Below are 12,011 nucleotides of genomic sequence, written 5' to 3'. Positions count from 1 at the left end.
TTCCTTCAAGTCTTAAATAGCTTTGCCATGGCAACCTTAAACAAAAAGAACATGCATGTAACTGGTCTCTAACAGGCATTACAGTTTAATCCAGGGGTGGCCAACTCGCAAGCCACATGCGGCTCGTCAGAGAAAAAAACTGCGGCACCTGCAGTTCTTAAAGGGACAGAGCCGGAGTAGCAGCGTCCTGTGCAGACTTCAAAATGGATGCCTTCAAAATGGCCAGCTTAAAAGGGCAATGCCTGCTCTGCTCTTAAAATGACAAACTGTGGTGGTTTTTTTTTTTTCCTCATCCAAATGGCAGCTGGGGCTTTTTTTCCCAACTTTTTTTCTCAACTTTTTTCCCTTGGCTCTTTGCGCTGTATCCACCACTTTTTTGGCTCTTCGTCTTTAACGGGTTGGCCGCCCCTTGTTTAATCTATGGTTTTGCAGTGTCATGCTGAAGTTATCTAATTGTTTTACCTCAAGGCTGCTTCCATTGTCCTGATCTATCAGTCACTCCCAAGACATTCATCAATGTAATGCAGGTTTATCTTGTTCACAGGTGTAAGCCCTTGTAATCAATTCTTCCTCTCTTTAGCCATCCTGAATTTGAAGTGGATGCCTGAGTTTACATCTCCTTGTTAACCTTGCTGACCATCTGGTGTTGAAGTCTTCTGTATATTGTCTTCCTACATTCCACAATAGCACAAGACAGTTCATTTCAAAGAAAGCAATTTCCCTTTCAAAGGAACAGGCAAGATTTCTTGCAGACTTACAAAGTTAAAGAGAATTTTAAACAATTTACTAACTTATAATACCTAATACAGAATATATTTCAATACCTAGCAGATGCTATAAAATAAAGCTTATGAAACAATCTACATAACTTTGTAAAACAAAGCTCTAAAATAAAGCTACAGTATATAACTACTACTGTGTGTCAGGCCAAAAGGTAAACTGGGTTGGCCTAAAACAAATATTGCTCCAAAAAGATGTTTGTAAACTGCACAAGAAAATTTTGGCCATTTCAGAGATGATGGAAATTTCCCTGGACAAGGCAACATGAACTATTGCAGGAATTCAAGGGATGCCTTTTTCCCCCTCTAGATGGTGAGACGGTGACATGAAAGACTTGTATTCAAGACTGTCATAAGTAGGGGATAACATTCTCATTTGCCCATATGGGCTTGCCAAAAACAGGCTAGACTGCTCATTAATAATTGGCTAATGGCTCTTTTCTGTGTTCAGCTATTTGATCCTTGAGACTGAAGTTTCTGCACAAAAAGTCTTCCTAAGACTAACCATTGCTTAGATTTAAAGGACAAAGGTGGCTGTTTGCAGGTGATCACCCAGACATTGAGGTGTCTAAATACTGGAAATACCCTCGATGGCTTTCTTTTGCACAATTAAAACCATAAACCATCACCTACCCCATATCTCTAACTTTACATACAAGGTTGATACACCAAAATAAGATACACAGCTTCAGCAGATTGCGACATTAACATTAATAGGGTATGAGGGGTATTTTGTCCAAAGCATTTTCGAGTTCTGCCTCTTTGTATCCATAAGACAATTTCATAAAGCACTGGGAAATCTGTCACACCATATTAACTGTTTCTTTAAAATCCTAGGAAGACAATGAAATCTGGGACTAAAGACAGATACAGCTGTCATTAATACCTTTATTGAAACTTGACTACTTGTATGTTCAATCTTAAACTAAGTTTTTACAAATGTTCAGATGCTTGCAAATCAATCTCACTAATAGTTCCATATGCATAATTTGCCAGGTGGTAAATTAATATTACCAAGTTAGCTACTTCTCAAAATGTGTCTAGGAAACAGTTATTTTTTTAAATTGGATCCACTTCTGTTAGTGAGAGAGGGGTCCTGAGGAAGAGCTTGTGTAGCTCAAAAGCTTGTGTCACCAACATAAGTTGATCCAAAAGCTTTTGAGCTACACAGAGTTCTACTTCAGGACTTCTCTCTTACCAGCAGAAGTTGATCTAATAAAATGAATAAAAAAACACTGTATACAAAATGTAGCTGAGTCAGGTTTGTGACTTGACAAGTATGCATTATATATTTTGTTTTAATTGAGTCTCATTCTGTAACAGGAAACTGGTCACAGCAAGATTTGCTCTTTTCACAAAAAACCCTGAATAGCATTAATATATTTTGTGGTTTCAAGTGCCCAGCTTCTCAGTTAAGAGGAAGAAACTTTTTAGCTTGTGGGCAAAATAATGTTACTGTTATTTGAAAACATAGTTATTGTGACATCAAAGTCTACAATATTGGTAAATTTCAGATGAATTATGAATAGTTTTAAACTGTTACCTGAATATTTAGGAATGAATTGTATCTGAGCTAGGAGTATAACTACTAGAGATGTAAAATCCCATTTAATTAGGTAATGGCCAGATGAGGGCAGGTTGGGGTGGGGAGGATGGGCTGCCTCAGCAGCATTTCCAGCTCAGATGTGAAAACAAACAAAGTGGCTGTTTTCTTCCTCCTCACACCATAGCAAGTCCACTTATCTCTGCACAGTGCTTAAGTGTCTCTCCCCTTCTGCCTGTGAGGAGTGATGCATCCTCTGGGATTCCTCTTCCTTAAGTGGGGAATGATCTCAGTGGACCAGATGGAAGGGCCTAGAGAGGACATCCTGCCTCCAAACCAGAGGCTGATAGCTCCCATTCTTTTCTAGTTCCTAAGAGGATACTAAGGAAAAGTAGTTCAACTGCAAAACAAGAACCAATAAAGTGAAAATGAAAAGATGGGAACAATAAATATGTGCTCATCACTGGTTTCTACATATACCCCCCCAAAAGTGGGGTGCCCATTGTAATAAGTACCAGGGCCTCATACAGGGTGCAGAAGAAGCAGCTTGCCTCCTCCATGACATCTGCTAGAGTGATGGCAGAGACTTTAGCCCTTACAATGAATGGGCAGCTCATTCAGGAAGTAGGGAGCAAAACAGAACGTGGACAGGACCAACTGCATAAATATTCCATAAACTTAGTGCACCTGTGCAACGAGATGTAGTAGGCATTACAGTATCGAGTACAGCAACCTCTATACCCTGCAGGGCTTGCTGTGGGAATGCCTTATGTGGACATAGTACATCATGAGCAATCTGAAATAAATGTCTAATGTGGAAACTCTGCTCCCTTGAAGCCTTGACTAGTTCAACTGTACATGGGGCAGGTTGCAGTGGTGCAGTTAACTAAAGCAGATGCAACTGTGGACTGGCTTGTTCAAACTCTTATCTTAATTGTGGACCTTGAAACAAATGAAAAGTGTGGAAAACTTTGCAGTTATATATTATCGCTTTTCAAAACAGCAGTGGTTTAGTTAATGCACAGACTTCCATTATAAACCACCTTTGTGCTTATTTTGTTTTTGTTTTCTTCTTCTGGCTGTTCTGGCTCGGTCTTATTCAAAAGGTGTGTGTCAGAGAAAATTTGAGCAAACTAATATTACTCTTCCATTAACCTGAAAAGAAAACATTACAGATATGTACCAGCAGTGTTCCCTCCAGGTGTGGAATACATGTTATGTGCACTGATGCATTTGGTGATGTACATCACCAGTAGAAACAAACATTTAGATTTAAATATATACTTTAAAAAAATTACCATCTGAACAATTATTCCAGTCAGGGCAGATTAGGCATTTTAGAACTCAGTACTCCAAGAATTAAATTGAAGTGTAAGAGAAATAAAAATGATGAAATGCACAGACCAGTCAAAACACTAAAATAACACACTTTTGAAAGAACAAAATTCCAGCAAAAATGTGAGCATTGCAAGAGGTACCATGTAGTAACAGCAACAATAATACAAGTATGTGTTGGGGAGATGGAGGGGAGTGTGAGAGTCCCAAAGACTGACACACAGATGGTGTAGATGTAGACTTGCTTTGCTCACATGTATAATCTTGAATTATAGTGGTGCTGTATGCATGCTGCTTAAAAAATAATACGCTGTTGTATAGCTCGTCATTAGATCTCCATATGCGTTAAAGCAGTTATGCTCATTTCTTCCTTCAAATGTACTTGCTCTTTCCAGCCAACCTCAATGGGATTTGCACAGTTGTACCTGAGAACAAAGTGATTAGTAACATGAGTTCAGATTCTTGTTATACAGTTAACTCTAAATGCAAGTTCTATCCTTGGTTTATGGAAACTTTTGTTTTTATGTAAAAGTACTCTGAATGAATGCTCAGAACAGATGGGACTCTCTTTTCCTCCATTAGCTTTTACATTTGTGCAGCATGCATTCATCCTTGACTCAAACTGTCTCCTGCTCTGAAAACGGGAGGAAGGAGACTTTTTACTAATTGGAGAATGAAACAAAGTGTTGAATCTTTTTTTCTCCCTCAGACAGTCTGCCTGCATTCCCCATTGGCGTGGTGGTAGCAATAGCCGTGGGTGCGACTCTAGGTGTCTTGCTGCTCATTGCTGTTATCGTGTGCATCGTCAGAAAGAAGAACTCTAAAAAGCATTATTCTGGGTAAGATGACATACTTTTTCCAGTGTGGTGGGAGTTATGGTTAGGCAGTGAGGGAAGAGTGAAAGGACCATATGTGGTTGAGAGGATATAGTTATCATTTCAACCAAGTCCTGGCTTCAGCTAGCAATCCATGACCTCCTCAAAGAGATATAGTACAAAGACAAGGAGTTAGTCTGATAGTTGGGGAATTGTCATTCCTATCTGCTCTTCAGGCTTATGTTTTATTATTGGTATCTTTCTTTGTGATACAAGTTAAAAGACAAGTCTACCCTCAAGTAGTTTCATTGTGATGAAAACAGGAAGCACTTTGATTTGGTTTCAGTCTGTATTAAATAACAGCTGCCCTTAGTGTTTTTTAAAAATGAAATAGTTGGAATATTCTACTTTTTAAATTTATGGCATGTTAGTAGTGCATATTATTTGGCACCATTAACATAAAATAAAAATGAGAAATTCATAAAATAAAACACACTATCCAGAATATTTTTTAGAAGTTCTGTTTCTTAGGAAACCTTTTGAAAAAGATAGTTTTTAGTTTTGATGTTTTGGCATTTTCAAATTAGTTTTCTTTCCAAGTTTTCAGAGAAATGAAAATTGAGTTTTGACCTGCTTTTTGTTAGTGGTTGTATTACTGGTAATAAATGTCTGAGACAGAATGACTCCTGAAATAACTGAGGACACTAGGGGAGCAATTAATGAAAATTTTCAGTGGTGGAACAATGAAGGATGTAAGTCTTAAATTATATCCTGTGGGGAAAAACACACAGGCTGGTTTGAACTGGTTGAAAGGTCTTTGTAGGCCATGGCCTGGAAACTATATAAAATAACAGATTCTGACTTGAGGGGAGAGATGCATCTTAACAATTGACAGACATGAGTCTGGGACCAACACAGAAACAGACCTGGTGTATTAGACAAACCAGGATCTCCATTTGGAAGGTGAGTGACCCCCAGGTGAGCTAGGCTTGTGTATAAGCTGTTTATGTTTCTTTGAAATGCTTTTGCTTTGAATAAATAGTACTTTGCTTTATGAAAGCTGGCTGAGTCACTCAATGACCCTCTTGCTGTTCCTGAGAGAAGAGAACTGCACATGCTGAAATCAGACCTGCTGAGGCAATCATAGTGAATTTCTGGGGGCTACAGCCCAAACCCCAGTCTAGCGGGAGCAAATTACAGGATTCCGCCCCAAGGAAGGTGAGCACAAGAGGCTCAAAGCTGAAACCTAAGGGGGAGAACTTCAGAGAGACTATGAAGGAGTCAGAGGAGCAGTTACTTCTGGTACTCTGCCATATGTGGTGGTAGCAGGTGTGGGGTCTATGACAGTAGTACATTTCAAACATTACCAACAGCAGTGAAAACAAGTACTGTAGAAAGAAGCACAGAGAAGTCAGTCATTTGGGGGAAGAGACAAAATAGCAGGAAAGAAGAGTTCTGAGTAACTAGAAAAAATTAACTGGTGGATTATGCAAAAATTGCTAAGCTGAAGAATGGACAATGGCACAGCTGGCTCACTGTCATACTTTGAGGACAAGAAATGATATTCCAAGGTCATAAGGGCACCCACATCTCAGGGAGAGATGGCAGAGACTGAAGAAGACCTTGAAGACCGCTTCCTAGCAAGAAGTGGAGAAAAGGAAGATGACAAACAGCAATTGGGCTTCATCCAGTCTGAATTCACTACTTCAACGGTTGGCATGGAACAGTCTCTGTAATTTGATGGGGGAAAAAATTGCAGCTTGAAAGGGGCAGGCTACTCTTGGAAACTCAGAGACTTGGGGACCACGAGCAGCAGTGTCAGCCCAAAGACAAACAGGTCCACTGAGAATGAGAAGAGAGAGATCAGTAGCAGGAAAGAAAAGGAGTACTAGCTGGAACTGGAAGTGCTGAGCACCCCATGATTCAGTAGAGGGAGACAAATCCCATATGCCTGATGCCTCTGGGTATAGACTCCAAAATTGTTATCTTCAGGAATAGTTGCATTAATAAATGCTTTTGAAATGAGTTGTGAATTGAACAGAGTGGCCATGAGGATATGGTGGTGTTTTGACTCTGCTGCTGACGGGGGAGCATTCATCCATATGACCAGAGAGGACTATAGAAACTATGAGCAACGTAAGCATGTGTTACTGCTATGATTAAACTGACAGCTGAAGTGCATAGAAAAATTCTAGGGTGTTCAGGAAAAAAGGGGATATGAACTATGCTGAGATTACCAGCTGCAACCCCCATACTTGCTCCCCCAATTTGGGTTACAAATAAGCTTCCTGTCTCACCCAGGCTGGCAGCATATTCATTAGCCTAATGGTAATGCATATAATCAGAAACTGGGGATCCGGCCTAAATGGAGGTTCTGCTCTACTTGAGAGGGAGGCCACTTCAGTGGGGCCCTGGATTAATAGTGAAGAGCAGTAACAAACTGGATCATGTTTCTGGAAATGCCTCATCTGTAGAGCCCTGCATGGATACAAAATTTGTATCTGCATCTGTCGTCATATCTGCAAAAATGAGCCACAGATAAAAGTGGATAGCCATGGATTTGCTGGGCTCTACTCACCTGTCTGCAGAGGCTCATTGCAGTTGTGAAAGGTTGTCTGCATTTCAGTCTTAGCATGAACTTCGTGGCTGAGTCTCCAGAGGGAGGGAGTCACACAGACAACTCATTTGGAGCACAAACAACTGCACATAGCCTTCATAGAAAAATGACATGAAACTAAAATAACAGCTCTGGCCTGTTGTGAGACACCCTATCTGGAGCTGATTGGCATAAGATTGTGGCTAGCGATCAGGACCTGAAGTGTATTAGACTTCCCAGGGTTGATCTCCATGTGGAAGATGGGTGACCCACCTAGTATGCTAGCAATGTGGATGAGTTGTTTCAGATGTTTTATCTCAAATGCTTTTTTCCTAAAAAGATAGTTGCTTTCTGAAAGCTGTCTGGTAACTGGATAACCCTGTAACTGCCCCTGAGAGAGAAGAGCATCATGTGCTGAAGTCAGACCTACTGAAATGATCACAGTGATTTGTACGAGTCCACAGTCTAGGACTCCAGTCTGTAGGGAGAGACTCATTGGACTCTGCTCTGAGAAAGGCGACAGCTTCAGGCCTGGTACCTAGATGGCAATCCCTCGAGATCATCAGGAGATCAGAGGTGCAATTTAACTTCAACTGTGATGGTGTCTAAAGAGCTCTTCTCCATCCCTTTCTGATCCCGTCTGGAGACCTTGGAGAAAGGGGGTTTATTAGAGTCCAGTGGTAAGACTGAGTGAAATGAAGTCAGCGCCATGTGCTCAGAACTTATTGTAGAAAACCTGGCCTCTTTTATACATGTTTTTTCCCTATAACTAAAGGAAGCATGCACCTACACTATATGTGCTCTATCATGATTCAAATGCCTTGCTTCAGGTTGTTCCACTCTCTAGTGCTTTTCAGATGAAGGATGGCAGCGTGGGTGCCAAAGTTGAATCAGTAATATTTGTGCACTGTAAATTTGAAGATGTAACTACTATAGGTTGCTTTCCAGCAAAGTTATCCTTGAACTTAATACCGCTTTCACTGACCATACCAGCCCTGCATGTGTTGGTTAAGGGGAGGACCAGATGTGCTGAGGTTGCTGTTAATATCACCACCAAAGGCTCTTGGACTAATTTTAAAATGAAACTAACCCAATATGTGGCAGGTGTAATGCACAGATTGGGATAATAGTTCTGTCTTCAGCTCAAATGGGGAGGGAGGTATTAGGGTGGTGTTGGGAACCCTTGCATGGCAATGCCAAAACTTCCATTCTTACTCTGACTTTTTTTTTTCTTTTGTGCCTTGATATGCTGGGATTGGATCCTGCTTACTTTCCTTTCCTTACAGAGATCCTGATATAGACGCCAGATTGGGAATGTAACAGGGCTGGGTCTCCTCTTCCAGTCCCACTAGACACCATGGTAACTAATCACATTGGTGGTTGCTGTTAATACCTGTGTGTATGTGTACACATTTCCTCTTCCCTTGCTGACTAACCAGCTAGTTCTGTGCTAACATAACTCCATTGTGACTTGTGCTGGACTCCTATTGCAGACTGTTGGCCAGGGGATGGCACATTTCATTGGGTGCTTGGGTTTCATTGTCTTGTGTCTAATTGGGGTGGAAATGCTACTTGTCCAAAACAATGTATCTCAATCTCTTCTAGTAGTGCACTCACCAATGGGCTAGAACTTAGGCTATTCAGAGTTCTTCCCTGTGGGAATACAATTTCTAAATTCCCAGTGCCTATTTCTCTGTGACAGTAATGATGGATTTCTAGAGTACCCATCACCATGATCTCTAGGTGCACAAATGTCTTAAATGCCGTTAGGTACAATATTGACTTGTAGGAATATTCAGTCAACCTCAGAAATTCATTGTAACCCATTTTAGCCACTCAAAGGGCTGCTCTTACTTAATTTCAGCCAGAGTAGAAGCTCACTGCTAGATCTCCAGGTCCCTTTCCCCAGTATTCCCCTTTTTATGTCATGTGTCTGAGATGCTGGCTCTCTAAAGGTTTGATTTAATCCTTTGGATAATAAAAAGGTTGGCCTGTGAGGAGTTGCATTCTGCTCAATGTCATTGTCATTATTCATGTTTGTATTTGCTGCATGTCTTGTATGTGCAAGAGGTGGGGCATTGTGGGGAAGAGAGAGGTTAATTAGTGGGCAGAAGGGTGGTGTTAGAGAGCTCCTATATTCTATGTTTAGAAAAGTGGCCTGTTTCTATAGTGTATCTTTGGGTAAGAAGAGAAAGGTAAGGCCAGTGTTCAAAGGAACAAGCTGCTGCTGGGACCATTGTTTCTTCTTAAATCTAGATTCATCCCAGATATGTGGATGTTTCCTACTTCCTTCCTCCCTAGTCTCTTCTATGGAGATTGAAAGCTGCAGCTGTGGAAGTAGATTTAGCTGAATTAACTTTACTGCTGTTGGCCTCCTGCCCAAAACTGCTCCTGGAGTTGTTAAGTGAAATATCTTGGAATTGTCATGTTACAAGTGTAAGGGACTGCAGTTTTATAACCCAGCCAGTCTACTGCTTGTGACTACTATGATAGCCATTACAGGAACTGACATCCAGAGAATAAGAGATTGTCTGGGATTCTAGATAAACTTAAACAACAAATAGTCTGATAGCACTTTGTTTATCCTGTACAGACTAACTTGGCTATTCCCTGAAGCTTTTGAACATTCATGGGATTCTAGAATAATTCAAGTGAAATACAAAAGAATTTTCCAGGAGGCATATGGGAAAAAACCTATGTAGCATGGAACAACTGGTGGCTGTGACCACTGTTGTCTCTAGTTATGGGTGAAATCCTCACTTATATGGGCTGAGGAAGGGGCTGTTTAGCCTATGCACAGTTAGAAAGTAGCTTGTCACACCTGGATTTTCTCTGATGCCTCATTTAGGACAAAGCACATTCCCAGGTTCTTGCAGCTTAAACTGGCTGTATTAACTAGAGGTGAATAGCTATGATATGTCTGAGGATAGATGAAAGAGTGACTGACTGGATAGGCAGGAAGAATGTGTGAACTAGTCCCAATACTCATTGTGATCATTTTTACTTTGGCATAGCCTGCCACTTCATCCTGCCATCACTTGCTTTTGTTTTTTGTTCCTGTTTTTTGTTTATATCTCTTGAACGTTGTCCTGCAAATTCTGCTCTGCCACCTCGTCAGCTGCAGTACCTCTGAGAGCTTGATGTCTCCAATTAAGCAGGCTCCACGGAAGTCACCCTCCGACACAGAGGGTTTGGTAAACCACGTACCTGCCAGATTGCATCAGGTAAATTTCAGTACTCTCCAATGCAGTGACCCCCCAGGGTGTGGAAGAAGCAGATCCAGCCTATGGAGAGGATGAAGGTGGGGTGGGAGAGGTGAATTAGTTGGCTATGTCGTTCCATGTACTTGAGCATTTGGGAGGACAAGGGATCTGCTCTGTATGGGACGCGGTGTAAAACTGTAGCAGGGGCTTGTGAACTGTGGTGAAGCTGAGATTTGTGAACTATACTTAATAGCTTTAACATGTCCAGAAAAATGGAGGGATTCAACCTGGCAGTTAATGATTAGATAAGGAGATACATATCCCTTTTGTCTTGGTTCTCTCTAGAGGGGAAAAAGACTTGTTCTTACCTCATCTTAGTTAACATGGTAACTGATATGAACTAAAATCCCAGTGAAGACAAGGCAGTTTGCTGCCTTCAATTGTATTAGCAGATTGAGGTAGTTGTCATTGTCATCTTAGCACATGCTAAGGTGGCACATGGCCAGTATTCCTCATAAAATTTGATCTGCTGGTTTGATTGTTGGTTTTCTTGGCTTGGGCCAGGTACTAACAGGGAGCATGACATGAACACTGATCCATGCACCCCAGGATGAAATAAAGACCTACTTACATGTGAAAGCTACCTTATCTTCAGTAGCCTTTTTCCTTGTGTCAGTTAGCTCATATTAGTTAACATGAGCAAAGAACACACCTTTTCTTTTTTTCCCCTAGTGCTGACGCACTCTAAGACTGCCCTCACAGTAGCTGTGAGATGTAATGCCCAGCTCAGGTAGATGTACATGTGCTAGCTCTGCTAAGCTAATGCTCTAAAAATAGCAACGAGGCCTCTGGGGATGTGACAGGCTAACCGGTACCCGGCAAGCAGCACCTTAAATGGGAGAGACTTACCAGTTCTGGGTAACAAGTAGGGCTTACTGTGGACCTCCCTCATCCTTCCAGAGCTTCTGAGTGCTGCAGATAGCTCATTTGTGGTGCTCAAGCTTGGGGGAAGGGGTGCTCAGGGGAAGAGGTAGGTTGGGAGTGTAAGGTCTGAGTGAAAGGGACGGAGCTGGGCATGGAGGGAGGGGATTGGGGCGCTTAGTTAGTGGTGCTGTCAGAGAGGCATAGGTGGCTCTGTGCCTCCCTGTGCTTGCAGGCACTGCCCCACCTTCCCATTGGCTGTGATTCCCAGCCAATGGGAATGATAGATTGGACGCCTGCAGGCCCTTGTGCTAGCTGCCCTGCCATTCCCTCAGTTCCATTGATCCAGATGGTAGTATTGAGTGCTCAGTCATTGGTCTTTTTTTGGTATGTTTAATTCTGAATCTTAACTTCAGTTTGTGGAAGCTCATTGTATACTGTATCAGTCAGTACCCTGGAAATCCAGAAGTAGTTTGCATCTAGTTGTCTAAATGTTCTGACAGTTGCATACCTCAGGTTTACTTTCACTGTCCTTCCCAGCAGATGTCCGTGTGTTCCATCTTGTCAGAACTATATATTGTCTCAGTTACCCACTTCATCCTCCTTCTTGTTTTCATTCTCCATCACCTTGTTTGTTTGAATGAGAGAGTGTACTGTCCCCACTGAGTGCAAAAATTTTCTGTTGTCTGAATAACTTCTTCATTAACGTAAGAATAGTAGCCCAGTGTCTGAGAGTCTGAAACGCCGAAATGCTGGCTCTTCCCTCTGGGGAGCGCTGTTGCCTGAAATGCTGGCTGTTCCCTCTGGGAGGCGCTGTTG

General features: G+C 41.7%; 1 protein-coding gene across 2 annotated transcripts in view; it reads left to right on the top strand.

Annotated features, from left to right (window-relative positions):
- MPZL1 (myelin protein zero like 1) overlaps positions 1 to 12,011 on the top strand; it is a 61,668-nt gene that overhangs the window by 35,974 nt on the left and 13,683 nt on the right. For both annotated transcript variants that reach the window (XM_075909088.1, XM_075909093.1), the window contains exons 4-5: positions 4,367 to 4,496; positions 10,187 to 10,292. In XM_075909088.1, coding sequence (XP_075765203.1) covers positions 4,367 to 4,496; positions 10,187 to 10,292 — 236 coding nt within the window. The remainder of the gene's footprint in view (positions 1 to 4,366; positions 4,497 to 10,186; positions 10,293 to 12,011) is intronic.

This window comes from Pelodiscus sinensis, chromosome 1, assembly GCF_049634645.1.
Source record: "Pelodiscus sinensis isolate JC-2024 chromosome 1, ASM4963464v1, whole genome shotgun sequence".
Classification (NCBI taxonomy): domain Eukaryota; kingdom Metazoa; phylum Chordata; order Testudines; family Trionychidae; genus Pelodiscus; species Pelodiscus sinensis.
This window is presented reverse-complemented; position numbering and strand designations above follow the sequence as displayed.